This window comes from Alligator sinensis, unplaced genomic scaffold (genome assembly GCF_000455745.1).
Source record: "Alligator sinensis unplaced genomic scaffold, ASM45574v1 scaffold297_1, whole genome shotgun sequence".
NCBI lineage: Eukaryota > Metazoa > Chordata > Crocodylia > Alligatoridae > Alligator > Alligator sinensis.
The window spans coordinates 5,454,783-5,471,189 of NW_005841848.1; the positions used below are offsets into that span (position 1 = coordinate 5,454,783).

At 41.1% G+C, this 16,407-nt stretch overlaps 1 protein-coding gene across 1 annotated transcript in view; it reads left to right on the plus strand.

Moving 5' to 3' along the window:
* Positions 1-80: 80 nt before the first annotated feature.
* Positions 81-16,407, plus strand: part of PNPLA8 (patatin like phospholipase domain containing 8) — a 79,124-nt gene continuing 62,797 nt past the window's right edge. Inside the window, exons 1-5 of the mRNA XM_006015964.3 lie at positions 81-2,106; positions 3,640-3,789; positions 5,013-5,164; positions 8,856-8,950; positions 14,174-14,345. Of these exons, the coding sequence (XP_006016026.1) occupies positions 1,009-2,106; positions 3,640-3,789; positions 5,013-5,164; positions 8,856-8,950; positions 14,174-14,345 (1,667 nt within the window). The 5' untranslated portion in view covers positions 81-1,008. The remainder of the gene's footprint in view (positions 2,107-3,639; positions 3,790-5,012; positions 5,165-8,855; positions 8,951-14,173; positions 14,346-16,407) is intronic.

The following is a 16,407-nucleotide window of genomic DNA, read 5'->3' on the forward strand; positions in this document are numbered from 1 at the left end:
CGCGGCGCTGGCGGGTGGGTGGGTCACTGCAGCTCGGACCCGCCGTGGGCGAGCGGGGTGACTCGGAGCACCTGGGCCCTGCACCTGGTTGGCGTGGGGAAGGGGCTGGGCGCGGTGCATCCTGGGATACTGGGGGGCTGTAAATTGCTCTTTTTGTCCCTGTGGCACAGGCGTGTGTTGCCCTCGCGCGAGCTAGCACGGCCCACAGTGACCCCTTGCCTGAAGGGACGCACCTTCGAGATCCCGGGAGGGTGAACAAGCTTGAACAAGCTTTAGCACACAGACACATTTTAAGCCTCACTGTGTAACTTTGCCCTTAATTGCCAGACTCTTCTGTCAGGTTGGGAGTGGCTGCAGTTGATGAGTACTGAATAGTACTAAATGTTTTATATGCGATATAGAAAGCACTTTCAGAGGAGCCTGGCTGCCTGCTGAGACACAAAGCAGCACAGGTCTCTGCTTGCCAAAGTAGTTGGGTTTGCAGCTCTAAGGAGTGATGTTGACTTCAAGGAATCGTGAGGAATGATTTCTGGAGTGTCAGGTTCACTGCCTGGCTCCATTTGAGCCTTGGTTTCCCTGCACAAAATGGCATTTCTTGTAGGGCTCCCCTAACCTCTGACCCAAACTGGGTCAATCGCCCTGCAGCCTAAAAGGCTCTTGACCACTTCTTATAGGCTACCAAGTAGTTTTGGTGATTTTGGCTTCTACCTTAGGGTGTCTTTAAACTGATAACGTAAGTGAAAAAGTTAGGATGTCATTACCAAATGTTGTGGTACCCTGAAGAAGCTACTTGATTTGAATGTTTATCCCTTGTTAGCGGAAAGCAAACTACGTCATAATCACTTCTAAGCTACTCCCAGCATTTATTTTAACTTGTTCTAATCATTTTATCGTTTCAGGTAACTCTCTCCATGAAGTGAAGGAGGTAGTTTTTTGGGGGGTGTTTTGATTAGGCTTTTGGAATGGTATAAACAGGCAACATATGGAAGGCATCAAGATTTATAAGTGATGACAGTAAATTTGCCATTAGAGGCATTTTTGTATCTCCTGATTAACACAAAAAGCATTTCGGGGAAGCAGAGAAACCAGCATCTGTACTATTTGTGTGGACCTAAGCTTTACTGGAGGAAAAACCATGCCATTCCTCTTAGAGTTATTCATACAAGCAAAACTCAATGCAAATGGACCAGAAATAGAACACTATGGTATAGTAAAAACATCCATAACCATGACTTCCTGTATTATAGAGTTTCTAAACTTTTAACTTCTTCTCCCGAGAGACTTAATAAAGTGAACAATCATATGTCACGAATTAAGAGCACTCTGGAGTCTGTTTCTAAGGTTGTTTCTGGTACTCACAGTGAACTGGTTTCACGCATAGCTCGATTCAAGCCACATTCTGGCATTCTTGGAAAAGCTTTTCAAAGTAATGCTCATGAAAATAACCTCCAGGTAAATCTAGAAAAAAATAAACAAACAGCCAGGATTCAGGGAGATTACAGTGATAGTCTGGCTGCCAAGAAACCTGTTCATGTCAATGAACATTTGGAGTCTGCATTGATAAGTACAAGTAGTACTAATCAAGGTATTTCAGAAGATTACCTTTTTCACATAAGCCACTTCAGTACAAATTTTGGAGAGACTTACAACTTTTTAGCAAATCATATCAATTTGTACTTTGGCACTAATATTGTTATGGATCCACAGAAAAAAGGGAGTGATTTTCCACAGGACTGTAAGTCTGAAGAAATAAATAAACTTGATTCAGAAAGTGAGATGACTAATGCAAGTAGCACAAGTTCAGCATCTGCCTTAATTTCTGCCACAGAGACTCAAGATGCTGAAAAGACAAATACAGCTCTTCCAGCTTCCCCTAAAAAGACTATTGCAAGCTTCCTTTCAAACCCTAGTAACAGTGTACAAGCTTTTGTAGACAGCTATATTGGTGGCCTGGTTCCCAAATTAAGAGCTGAATCAAAAGCTGCTTCCGAAATGAAGGGTAAAGTAGAAGAACATGAAGAGTCTGTAAAAGATGAAGAGCAAAATGGTAAAGAGATAAAATCTGCAGAAGAGAAAGAAAAACACCTGTCACTTCAGAGAGAAAAGGCAAGTCTTTGATTAACCTTTACAAATATTGAGTTGATAACAGGTTGTTATCAGAAGCATATTAATTTTACCTTCTTTCATTGGGATTTTTTTTTTTTTATTTCAAAGCTGCTTTAAAATTCATTTACTTAGGCGAGGCTTTATTGGAAGCCTCACCTACTACAACATTATCCTACTGTGATGCATTGGTTCCTCTCTTTCCTAGCAGGGAAATCCCAAATGGGATAACAAATTTTTATCCATCACCTCTATTGGGACAATCCCTGTTGTGTTCCCCAGGGAGGGCATCTTGTAGTTCCTCCTATTCAATGTGTATATGAGGCTGATGGGTGACATTGTGCATAATATAGAGAGAGATGCCATCAGCTCTGTCTATCTTTCCCATCTGACCCAGGTGGTGCAGTTTCAGTTCTCTCCCAGTGTCTGGCTTTAGTTGGGGACTAGATGCTGGTGAACCAATTGAAACTGAATCCAAATAAAAAAAGAGGTGGTGGTGAGAGCATTTGACTTGGGCAGAGGAGAGTGGGATTGGGACTCTTTATCATTGCAGTTTAGCCTCTTCTTGTCACTCAGGTAAGCAGCCTCAAAGTTCTCCTGGATCCTCTGCTGCATCTGGATCTGCAGGTGGTGGCGGTGCCTAGGAGTGCCTTTCACCAACTCTTTCAAGTGAGAAGGCTGTGGCTCTTTCTCTCAGACTTTGATCTGCCTACTGCCATCCATGCCTTCATAAGCTCAAGGCTAGACTATGCTTTGAGCTTTATGTGGGGCTGCCCTTGAAAACTTGAAGCTGCAGCTAGTGCAAAATGTAGCAGTACACATGATGCGAGTGGGTTTCTAGGAGCATGCAACTCCAGCGCTCCAGAGTCTGCACAAGCCCCCAGTAGATTTCCGGGTAATGTTGAAGATGCTGGCAGTAGCATTACTATGGCTGGTGATGGAGAGTAGCTCTTGGTGCTGATTTGGGGAGGAGGAGAGGGAGAACACAAAAATAACAGCTGCTTCTGACATCTGGGAGCCATTGCTGCACCTTGGGCCACTGCTGCCAAGGTACAGAACTGCTCTCTTTATGCCTCTGGGTGCTGGTTTTAACTTATAAGACCCAAAACAGTTTGAGCCCTATGTACCTATGAGACTCCCTTCTCCCATGTGCTCCTTCATGACACCTGAGCAACCTTTTGCAAGTCTGTTGGGTAAAAACATGTTGGAAGAGGGCTCTGAAACTCCCTCCCCCTTGTGGTCTTCTACGACAGTGGGGACAGGGAGCAGGGAGTGTTCCTGTTTTATATTGATAATATACTTGCTTTTTCTCTAGTTCACGCCTGTCTGAATAAGTTATTTTATTCTTTCTGTTAATCAGTCTGAGTCTTTGCGGAGGGTAGCATATTAATTGACCGAACAAACAAGTTGCTCACTACTTCAAGTAATTTAAGAAAATAAAATTTTGATAATAGCTTTTTCAGGTTTATATATGTTTCATGTTCTCTCCTTGTTTCTGTGAGTAGTTTCATGCTCTCTCTCTGCTTTTATTATCAGATTATTGCGAGAGTCAGTATTGATAACAGAACTCGGGCTTTAGTTCAGGCCTTAAAACGAACCTCCAACCGAAGAGTCTGTATCAACAGAATTGAAGAACTGGCTTACCATCTTCTGGAGTTTCCAGAAACCAGAGGAGTTGCAATTAAGGTGAGAATCATTTTTATTTAACATACAAACTGCAGACACCCCAGTGTTACTAGTGACAGGTATCATAGAAAAGCATTCTTCTGCTTCACCTACTCTTTTTTTTTTTTTTTTGGCAAAATCCATTTGAGGTTTTTTTTTCATTATTAATATATTAGTTCCAAGAGATTTCATATGTAAGCTCTGATTGACAGCCCAAGGTCTAGGGCAGAATCATCAGACATAAGTTTTCTGGTTGATATTTGTTTGTTAGGAATTCTTTCAATGTAAAAATGAACAAGACCTTCAACTGTGACCTTCATTTTGATTAGCTTCTTTATAGCAGGGGTTTCCAACCTTTTTTAATAAGTGTACTCCCCGCAACTGGATGTGGAGTGGGGGGTGGCGCACGACTAGATATGCAGTGGGGGGGGAGAGAGTGGTGCACGGCTGGACACGGAGCAGCTGCAGCACAGAATGGTGGGTGCAGTGGCTGCTATATGCGACCCCCTCTCCCTCCCCTCCCCACTCATCCCCCCCGTGTCCAGCCAGAGGGGTGCCACTGCCCTGATCCTGGGAGGTGGCAGCATGGGGTGGTGGATGGTGGTGCTGTGTCCCCCCCCACCCATGCATACTTAAGTACCCCTGGGTGTACACATACTCCCGGTTGACAACCCCTGCTTTATAGTATGACCCAAACAGGCCATTTAGAATGAGAACGTATTCCATTTTCTGTCTTTACATAATACTAATGTAATTTGAAAACATTTCCTGTTTGAGATGCCCTGCTTTTGTGTTGAATAAATACTTTGATTTTTGGTCCTGGAGTTAAAATAAAAAGGAAATACCATATCTGTTAGAAATAAAAAAAGAAATTTACCTGATGTGATGTTTACCTGATGTGCTGTTTAGCCAATGTATCATAATTAGCATCTTATTTGTATAAAACTCTATACCTCTAGTTGTCATAATTATTAGAAGTGTTTAAATTTGACTCTTGATTATCTCATAGTATATAATACAATATAATATATATCATACATTATATCACATGATAATATATAAAATCCTCCCCCCCCCGGTAGGATATGGAAGAAAATGGTAAAATACGTTCAGAAAAGCTATTCTTACATGTAAATGCAAAAATGTATTTTAAAACTTAAAAATTTAACTAGTATATTTATAACTTAAGCTGTCATTTCTGGTATCAACTTTTCAGTAAACACAATTTTTTACTTCAACTACAGGAACAAATAATTCCATGCTTACTACGTTTGAGACAGGCACATGATGAAAATCTTCAGGCTTCTGTTAGGGAGGCTTTGGCTATAATTGGATATACCAACCCTGTGAAGGGCCGGGGAATTCGAGTCCTTGCTATCGATGGAGGAGGAACAAGGTAGGACTGAAGCTTTCAAATACCAATAGACTTCTGTAAACTCCAAATTTAGATAACGTCTAAGTCAGTGGCCCATAAACCTAGGCTTTCATTCTGAAACTATTTACAGTTCCATGATAATGGAAACTCTAGTTTTGAACCAGGATTCCAGTAACATATGCTTAATCTTGTATGTATAACTAGTCCCTTTTTTCTGTGGAATAGGTTTATGCAGGCGAGTAAACCAAGTATAGAAGTGTTTTCTGAACTGGGCTAGTAGTTTTTGAAGGCAAGTAAATGAGACAAACTTAAGAAGTTTCACGTAAATAGTCTTCTATATTCGTGAATCAGAAAGGATTATTGGTGCTTCTTTGTCACCCCCTCCCCCCCTCCACAAGCCTGTTCTGTGGGTCATTATGAAACTTCCCCAGATGGGGCTCTTCCCCAACTCACCTGCCGCACCTTAATGTTGAATTAAAGAAGGGATTCAGTTAGATCTTGCTAATGCTTCCATCTGGGTTTACTCACGGTACCTCTGAGGCTGATGTGGGGCTCTGCCTCCCCTACATCTCTTCTGCTCACCAACTGCTGTTGATGTGGAGTTATGATGCTGCCTGCCACTATGAACTCCAGGCTTTTATCTAAGTCACACTCACCCCATCTCTTTGTCTTCCGGTTGCCTCCTGGGGTGAAACTAAAAGGCTCTCTTGGCCTCTTACCTCCACTGCGTCTTCTCCCCCTTTTGACTTCCCTTCCTTTGAAGCAAGATACAATAATAAACCAAAAGAAAATAAATAACTCTTTCTACTATGACTCCCCCTTTCTTTATTGCAGGGGGTCCTCTATCTCTTTGCCCTGACTTCAAAGAGCAGAGCCCTAAAGCGCACCCTGCTTTATTCTAATCTGACTTCAGCCAGGGTCCTTTGTCCTCCAGCAGTGCTCCTGCTGGCACCTTGTCCCTACAGCTGGGCTCTAGCCTCCCGGAGCAGGCGTTCCTCTCATCCTCCTCTCTGGCACCCTCAGTGCCTTGCAATTTCCCTGTGGCAGCACACTGGGCTGACATCATCAGCCGCACACTGCCTACCTGGATGGAGAGGGAGCTTAAAAAGTGGTACAGCTGTGCCGTGCACAGCTGGTCTGGGCTCCTTCCCCAGTAAGTTTTGGGGGTATCTTCTCTGACTCTGGTCTCTTCTGGACCAGCTCTGAACAGGGGGTATAGATACAGGGTTCATGCGGGGTACCCAGGCTGCCACATTCTGATAGTTAGATTTGACCATAGTAGAAAAGTCTTTTGATTTTGTTGTTGTTGTTTGTTTGTTTTTCTTTATCTTAACTGACCGCATTGAGTGTTATGCCCTTAAGTTGGCTAAGTGACTGGGGGAAAACTCACAAATTCCAATCACTAAGGTCCAAAACTGCTGGAAAAATTCTAGATTAATTTTCCTGTGGTACTCAACTCCCAATAATACAAGGGAGTTCTTGCATATTCTAGAAAAGAATAGAGCACAAAATAATTATCCCGCACCTTACAAGAAGTAGGAACTTTACCATTGCTGGTTTTCTGCCTTAGTAACTCACCTAGACTTTTCTTCTAAGCAAGAATGAATTGGTTGGGGAAAGCAGTGTTCTAAAGTGTCCTTGATTCCTGTGTCCTTTTCTACTTAAATCACTTGCTTTTAGTTGTTTGTTTATTTTTGGTATCACATCTCCAGAATTAGGTTCAGGTTTGCAAACATTTATATATGTACTTCATTTTTATGTCCATCAGCAGTCCTTTTGAACTCAAAGAATCTAGTATTGTATAAAAGTTAAATATGCAAAACTATCTGCAGGTTTGAATCCTAAATTTTTCAAATAATACTTTTTCCATAAATTTACTGATTGAAAATACTATACTTGCCATTCACAATATGCAGTTTTCTGAGCTTATAATTTTTTGTAAATAGTATTTGATGCATATTAGCAATACTTCTTTTCAGTTAGGGTTAAGTCTGTGACAAGTTTTAAGTACAAAAACTCTTTAGTTATCTGAGTACAAAAATGCTTTCCTTTTTTCTTTACTTTTTTTTTTAAAGGAGATATCTTTTTTTCTCTCCATTGGCATAGTTCCATATTAAGTGTTGTTAATATACTCCAGGATAAATTATTTTTGAGTTTATAGCATAAAATAGGCCAGTAGCCCCCAAATGAAAAGTTTTCAGAAAGTTGAGGAAGTGAAAATGTAACACAATGCCTTTTTTCATCCCTACCATTATTCTCAGATCTAGATCTGGACTATACAAACAAATTTATGCCTAATCCTGTACAGTCCTTTCTAGCATAAGTAAGAGTTGTGAAATGAATTACACTTGTCTGAACTAAAACTTAATTATGAGTACAGAGATGTAATTATCAGTGTTAGTCTTAAGTCAGGCAGAAGGCAGCACAGTGTAGCACCTTCGAGACTAACTTGTTCAGACAGGCATAAGCCTTTGTCTGTAAAATGAGTGGAAACTTTTGGAAACTTGTCAGTGAGATGAGTGGTGGCAGCGTTAATTGCTGTGAGTTCTTGGCCCTTGATCCATGGGGTGGATCCAGCTTCACGGAGAGCCCTGAAGATCTAATCCAGAGCACAAAGTTATTATCTGGCCTGCAGGCCCACAAGTTTGGCGGCAGGTGCAACCACAGCAGTTAATACTGCCACTTGCAAATTTCTAGCTTCATGGGCAGTCCTGTGGACCAGATGATATGGCCCCAAACTACGGATCTAGACCTTAGAGTTGATGAGTTAATTGATGCACTGGGGAACGTAAGTGTTATAAAAGCTACTCCAGGTGATGCAGTAAGAATCCAGTCTTCATTGAGACCATAGATAGCTATGAGAAGAGTTGTTATGGCAGAGGAATCAGGTTGTCTGCAGTTTGGGTTTCTCAAGCTCAGCTGAAGGTGATGTTTATTTCAAACTCCATTATGAATGTGAATACAACGTGCTGTGAACAAAATACACTAATTTTGTGGTCAGCATTCAAGGGAAATAGCAGGTGTAAGGTTGTTTTTTCCAGTTTAACTTCCTGCTCTCTGGGATTCTGCCTCTGATTACGTATAAACTATGGAGCTGCTTTCATAGATTAACTTCTTTTGGTTGCTATTATCATGTCTAGTTTTGAAGCAATGAAGTATAAAAGTGAATGACATCAGGTTTTGTTTTCCATTAACTGAGGCAGCCAGGTATATCCAAATAGCATAGCATTTTAGTTCTTGTACTTAATGTTAGGTTTCTAGGCTTGCTCCGCAGTAAATGTCTTGTGTAGATGTGTCCAGGGATACTCAATATATACTTCCCCTCTTGCTTTTATCCCGGTATTGCTAATTACAAGTGTTATTTTAACATAGGAGTGGCCATGCTGCAGCACAGGTTCTACAAGTGGCATAGGCAGCCTCTGCATGACACAGCTGATTGGGGAGGGAGCAGGCAGCTCAGTGGCAGATCAGGCAGGGAGCAGAAAAAAGAGCATCAGATCAGGCAGGGGAAAGAGATTGGAGTGACACTTGGGAAGGGCATGGGGCTAATTCATGGCACATGTACCTAAAGGTTGCCCCCACCCCCGTGTTAAAATGCCTCTTACTCTTTGAAATATCTGTATATTCTGTCTCCTTTCCTAGATATTGCTTAGCCCAACATTATTTATTTGTTCACATGATTCTTTGTGTGTGTTTTGCAATTCCGTTTCAGAGGTATAGTGGCACTTCAGACTCTGCGCAAGTTAGTAGAACTTACTGGAAAGCCTGTCCATCATCTTTTTGACTACATTTGTGGTGTAAGCACAGGTAAGTAGTATTCTGTAGGGTGGATTTTTGTGATAAACTTTCATGCCCAAGGTTTCACTTTTATTAAATTTAAGTTTTTCTAAAATTTGCATATTGCAAAAACACAAAAACCTTAATCTTGTTAAATGTGAACCGGGGGTGGGGGGGCATGTAAGAGAGAGGTGAGTTGGAGGGAGAAGAGGGGGAATGGTTGGGGTATATAAAATGTAAGACCTTGTTTAAAATGTTATCACTACTTTTTCCACATAAAAGCTTAGATGACCAAAACATGCCAATTGAGCTATAGACAGATATATAGCTGTATATGTATCTCTGTTATATATAAGAGTATATATTTCTTTTTAACTGGAGGTTTCAGCTTGATTTTGTGTTGGGCCATTGAATTGTGACAGTAATTAACTTAAGAGGACCATTTAGCACTAAATTATGTCAAGGCAATTGGTGTTCCATAATTACTCAAATATAGGTCTCTCTGCAGTCACTGAAGTGCAGTGTAGTGTAGCTATCCAAGCTAGTTAGCTAGCTGCAGCAACATCAAGCTTGCCACAGACCTCAACAGTGAATGTAGTATGGACATACTCTAAGGATTTTATTGCAGTTTCTGAACAATAAAATGCCCTTTTCCAGTAAAACAGATAGAATAGATGCAATAATATTAATATACAGTGACCTGCACCTTCTCATCCTTAACATTTAACAAGTTTTGTGTGGTGGTGGTGTTTCTGAATGACAGAAATCTACTGCCTCTCTGGCATTATGTTCTAAAATATTTAAGTCACACAGTTTTATTGATGTAGTTAGAAGTTGTTTATCATGGAACCATAGAAAATTAGGGTTGGAAGGGACCTCAGGAGGTCATAACCCCTTGCTCAAAGCAGGACCATCCCTAACTAGATCATTCCAGCCAGGACTTTGTCAAGCCAGGCATTAAAAGCCTCCAAGGATGCAGATTTCACCACCTCCCTAGGTAACCTGTTCCACTGCTTCACCAGCATCCAAGTAAGAGTTTTTCCTAATATCCAGCCTAAACTTCCCTTGCTGCAACTTGAGACCATTGCTTTTTGTTCTGTCATCTGCCACCACTGAGAATAGTCTAGCTCCATCCTCTTTGGAACCACCTTTCAAGTAGTTGAAGGCTGCCATTAAATCCCCCTGAGCCTTCTCTTCTACAGAATAAATAAGCCCAGTTCCCTCAGCTTCTCCTCAGAAGTCATGTGCCCCAGTCCCTTAACCATTTTTGTTGCCCTCCACTGAACTGTCCTCAACTTGTCCACATCCTCTCTGTAGTGGGTGGCCCAAAACTGGATACAGTACTCCGGATGTGGCGTCACCAGTGCTGAATAGAGGGGAATAATTACTTCCCTTGATCTGCCGGCAGCCCAGTATGCTGTTAGATTTCTTGGCAACAAGCACAGACTGTTGACTTATATCCATCTTATTGTCCACTGTAACCCCCAGATCCTTTTCTGCAGACCTGCTGCTTAGTCAGTCATTCCCTAGCCTATACCAGTGCATGGGACTGTCTCATCCTAAGTGCAAGACTTTGCACTTGTCCTTGTGCAATGTTTATGATAAAGTGCATTAGTATGTAAGATAGAGCTTGATCTGAGTTATATGAAATGCATACCAAAGGAATTGCGGAACTTAATAATGACTAATAGAATTTATAATTACTTAAGTACTTAAGTTGTGTTTGCACACACAAGTTATAAAGAATCTTTAATTGTACACCTTAGGCAGTGATGTAGTAAAGATTTTCAAGAATAGATAAGGAAATGGCACTAATTATTCATAAGCATTGTTTTTGTGACTTGATGCTCTCTCTTAAACAGCTTAACTTTTTTATTTAAAAAAAAAAGTAGCATCAGCGTAAAAATTATATATATTAGTGTGTGTGTCTTTTGGGGGGGTGTTGTAATGTTTTAAGTTTAACATATTTGTTTTTCTATTTCTGGAGAAAAGCCCTGCATGCTGTGGCAGTTTTTCTGTAGGTCAGCAAAAGTGGGGCTCTAAGTAGTTATAATGCAGAAAGCTGCTGAACTGGGTTTGGGGATGGGTTGTGAGGAGAAGCAAAAGTAGTTGTTTCCTTCAAAAATACTGATAGCCTATGGGACAAGGCAGGGTAAGAAGCACTTCTCTCCAAGAGAAAATGCAGGCCATCAAGCGTGTTGAGTTTTTATATTTCCTTTGGCTTGCATACCAAACTGCTATCCTTATGTGAATGTCTCTGTCCTGTTTCTGGTAAACCTGATCTGCCATCTGCTTGGGGAGGATGCGGTATCTTTGAACGCTTCCAAGCTTCTCCTTGACTTTCCTCACACTTAGAGCTGTAAGAATGACATTTTGATGGGTAAACGCATGCTTTGCCTAGTTAGGGAGCCCTACGGAGAACAGGTGAGCATAGTGCTCAAGTACGTTTCTTTCTTAAGATCTGCCTATTTGCATACCATGTAAGTGCTTGTCTCTGTTCCTCTATCATCATTCTTTCAGATTTATCAGTCTTTTAGCTGTCTTCCTATCTATATTGCACCTTGTATTATTCAAATATCACTATGTTCTTTTCAAGAACTTCTGGTATCCCTATCCCTTTTGGGCAACTTCAGGAGGGGGTGCAATTCTTTTCTGGAAAAGGAGGCAGCTCCAAAATATCTAATAAACTTTTCCTTGGAGTCTCAGAACAGTAGAGATTCCCCATGCCTGAAGAAGGGTGACTGCACCAGAAAGCTTGCTAAGAACTTTTTTCCAACTACTCATTTGGTCTAATAAAAGATATCACATCTACTCAAAGAACCTTGTCTGCCTAATAGACTTAGATTTGGCTGCATTTAAAAAAAAATGCAGCCAAAATTACAGCACACCGTAATTATCCTGGTATTCATTTTTTAAAAATATATTTATCCTGTAAGTACGGCATATCACTAGGTTACATGAATGTGGTATGCTGTATATTACAAAACAGTTCACCTTCATGTGGAAATCTAATTACTTTATTTCTTCTCCCTCTAATTCTCTATTAATATAATCTTATCCTGAAATATATTAACAGAGATCACAACGATGAGCAGCCTGCATTCCCAAAGATGTATGTAATAGACTCACAAATGCTACAGGAGGAGAGAACTTTTAGGTCTATTCAGTAGTAGAAATATGCACGTAAAATAGTTTCCTAATACATATTTTTCTAGTGCTCTGAGAAGTCTACTTCTTAAGTGACTTAAGTTAGTGAAGCTCTGTTTTCTTTTGAAAATAATTATATTAACAGGATCTTTTCTGATGGCTGTTTTAGTCAAGACTGGCACTTTTTTTCTGATAGTGAGCCTGAATTGTCTTTTTCAGTTTAATCCCATTTACTACTTGTTTACACACACTTCTCTTTTCTTAATACTTGTTCTTCTTCATAAGCATTTATACTTACTAATACATGTTCTCCACATTCTGCTTATGCTGTTCTTTTAGTCAACTTAAGTACTGCTTTGGTAGACTTTTTTTTTTTTTTTTACTGGTTCCTAACATGTTTATGGTGTATAGGTCATACATGACTTCATATGTATTTGTAACACCTTCCAGTTTGCAGTAATATAAGCTTTGAATTTAATTACTTGTCAGCTTCATTTCTTTCAGATCTATTTTCTTTTGTGCTAGCTGCTAAATGATTGTAGATTGCAGTGTTGGTAACTTGCATAACAATGGGCACGTGTACATGTTGCCCTGCAGTGATGTTACTGCACCATACTTTAGTACTTCCTTTTCTAAGTACTAAAGCATGGCTCAGTAACTGCCCACACTGTGCTATATGCTCAGGGCACGGTTATTTTTAGCAGCTACTTTGCTGTAGCAGCCCACTATAACGAGGGAGAGTGCCACTATGGTGATGTACTTGCTGGTCATGTGTAGATACCTGTGGATGCTACATCACCTAGTGCATTGCTATGGTGACGTAGCATCACATGTAGATGCACCCAGTAAGTTGTTTATAGAGTTATCTTCAGTGGTATATTTCATGTCAAAGCAGCTGGATAATATCATCCTATCGTGGATATCACACCTGTCCTCAAATAAACTGCTGTGATATGTTGTGTTGTCTTAAATCTGTTTTGTCCTATTTTGCACACACAATTTTCAGATACAATTGCATATAGTTTTAGTATTTAAGAGTTAGGCTTTTTTGATGCACACTAGATGGCAGTATGAATGAATGGCTAATTATAAGGGGTGTAGGTTGTAGCTGTGTTGGCCTAAGGATCTAGGCAGACAAGGTTCTTTGGGTAAATCCAATATATTTTATTAGACCAACTCAAATAGTTGGAAATAGTCAGCTAATTATAAATCATTTGCTGTTAAATATAGTATCAAATACCTAAAAGTCTTATTTTTCAGAGCTTTCCTGGAATCTCTTTTACATCTTTAGATTTGTCATATAGTGTTACAAAGAGTAAAAAATATATATTGTTAAGGCTTTTGATTTAAGGCTACACCCTACAGCTCTCCTAGATTTCACGTACTAGTTTGCTTTTCCAAATAAAACTGTGGTTTCATAGTAGCTAGGGTCAGGAGGGACCTGAACAGATCATCTAGCCTGACCCCCTGCCACAGGCAGGAATGAATGCTGGGTTCACGAGACCCCAGACAGGTGATCATCTAACCTCTTTTTGAATTTACCCAAGGTAGGGGCAAGGACCACTTCCCTGGGAAGTTGGTTCCAGATGCTGGCCATCCTAACCGTAAAATATTGCCTTCTGAGCTCTAACCTAAACCTATTCTCCATCAGCTTATTACCATTGTTCCTCGTCACCCCAGGTGGTGCTGGGGAGAAAAGGGCTCTACTTTATTTGCTGATGATCTCCCCTGATAAGTTCATAGGCAGCCACCAGGTCCCCACTCAGCCTCCTCTTGCCATGGCTGAACAGGTTCAGGTCCCTCAGTCTCTCCTTGTAGGGAGAGTGGTTTTAAGATAAGTATAAGGTAACTATTAAGTAATTTTTTGTAGAAACAAATCAAACAATCTTGTTTTTTCTGAGAAAAACTGCCTCTTCAGTTGCACCCACTCGAATATGTTGATTTGATCTCTGAACAAAAAAATAGTTTATGGCACAAACCTCAGTTGATCATGTTTTTTTAAGGTAGATACATTAACATATGAATTAATGGTGTTTTCTGTAACTTAATACAGCTATCTCGTGTCATCCTAAGTTGCATTTTCAATTTAAAAACATTTTTTTTTAGGAGCTATATTGGCATTTATGTTGGGGTTGTTCCATATCCCATTGGATGAATGTGAAGAGCTGTATCACAAATTAGGATCAGATGTTTTTAAGCAGAATGTCATTGTTGGGACAGTCAAAATGGGCTGGAGCCATGCATTTTATGACAGTGATACCTGGGAAAAAATGCTCAAGTAAGTGAAAAGTAATTTCTAGAAATCTTTGGTTTTGTTGCTGTTAAATTGTAAACAGTAGTTTAAAAACAACACACAGATAGTGATACGTGATATCACTATCTTTTGAATTAGCTGGTTGCTTTTGTATTGCCAGAATATTTGAGTCATCATTATAATGATTCCTCTGTTTCTAGGGACTAAAATGAGATATGGTGCACTGGTTTCTGATTATATGTCCATATGCTCCCCAGCTCAGCTAATTTTAACTCATTATATGTCTGCTAGCAATCTTGCTAGCCGCCTGCTGTGCATTTTCCCTATAGGAAAAGTGCTAAAAAGTGAAATGGTATGCTGTGCCAAAGACCCCTCATCTTAAGTACTATATTAAGTCTTCTTACCTTTTGCATTTTTTCTTTAGAAAAGAAAAACACAAAGATGGTAATGCAAAGAGATATCCATTATGTAAAACCTTTTGATTTAAAAAAAAGAGAAATATTTAGTTTTCTATCTATTGTACTAGTAGATGTGGAGAACATTGAATCATAGAAAATCAGGGTTGGAAAGGACCTGAGGAGGTCATGTAGTCCCACCTGCTGCTTAAAGCGGGACCATCCCCAACTAGATCATCCCAGCCAAGGCTTTGTCTAGCCGAGTCTTAAAAACATCCAAGGATGAAGATTCCAGCACCTCTCTGGGTAACCCATTCCTACTAGTGAAAAACTTTTCCCTAATATCTAATCTAAACTTCCCTTGTTGCAACTTGAGACCATTGCTCCTTGTTCTGGTATCTGCCCCCTCTAAGAACAGTCTAGCTCCATCCTCTTTGAAACCCCTTCAGGTAGTTGAAGGCTGCTATCAAATCCCTTCTCAGTCTTCTCTTAAGCAGATTAAATAAGACCAGTTCCCTCAGGCTCTCCTCATAAGTTATGTGCCCCATCCCCCAAACCATTTTCGTTGCCCTCCACTGTACGCTTCAACTTGTCCACATCCTTTCTGTAGTAGGGGCCCAAAACTGGACACAATACTCCAGATGTGGTCTCAATGGTGCTGAATAGAGGAGAATAATCACTAACTGGAAATGTTTGTACTAATGCAGCCCAGCATGCTGTTAGCCTTCTATGCAACATGGGTATATTGTTGGCTCATATGCAGCGTATTGCCCACTGTAACCTCTAGGTCCCTTTTTGAAGACCTGCTGTTTAGACAGTTCATTCCCAGCCTGTACTGGTGCATGGGACTGTTCCATCTTAAGTGTAGGACTTTGCACTTGTCCTTATTGAACCTTATGATATTTTTGAGATTTCTGGCAGAAACAGAAAGCAGGGAAGCAGATGAGGCAGGGAGTGTGGGCAGAGCAGACCACAACACTCGGACTGTTAAGGGGAACAGGGCAGGGAGCAGAAGGCAGAGCAGCCAGTTGGGCAGAGGGAATGACAGTCAGAGAGGGGGCATAGCTAATTTGTGGCTTGTGTGCCAAAAAACCTGGCCCTCACTGTTATAGAGTGTTCTTAAGAGAAAATGGTCTGTGCCAGCAGTTCCCAACCTTGGGGTCATGACCGCATTTGGGGTCGCAATAATAAAAAATGGGGTTGCAAAGATTATCATGATTTCCTCCTTTAAAGGAGAAATAGCAGGAAATGGTGGATTCCCCTTGCAGGTTAGCAGAGTTCCAGCCTGTATGGAGATGCTTGGGACTGGGGGAGAGTGGGAGGAGGGTGATCAGGTAGAAGACACCACGTGCATGTGTGTGCGCGCATGCACACACACAGCAGCCAGGTACCATGGAAAGCAGTGCCTGCAGCTCCTTCCAAGTAAGTCTATGGGGTGGCAGGGGAGAGAGTAGATTGAGGCCCCCACAGTGAGAGGGAGGGAGTGGAGCAGGGCTGGGGCTCGGGGCACTGCCCAGCTGGGCTATTGCATGGGGCCTCAGTCTGGGGCAGGAATATAGCGCCTGACTAGGGGAGCAGGATGTAGCCATGGGTAACTTCTCTGGGGGTGGTGGTGGGGGCTGGATCTCTGCAACGGCATGCACTCCTGGGGATAGAGGCACAGGTAGGCATTCCTTCTCCGCCCCCCCCCC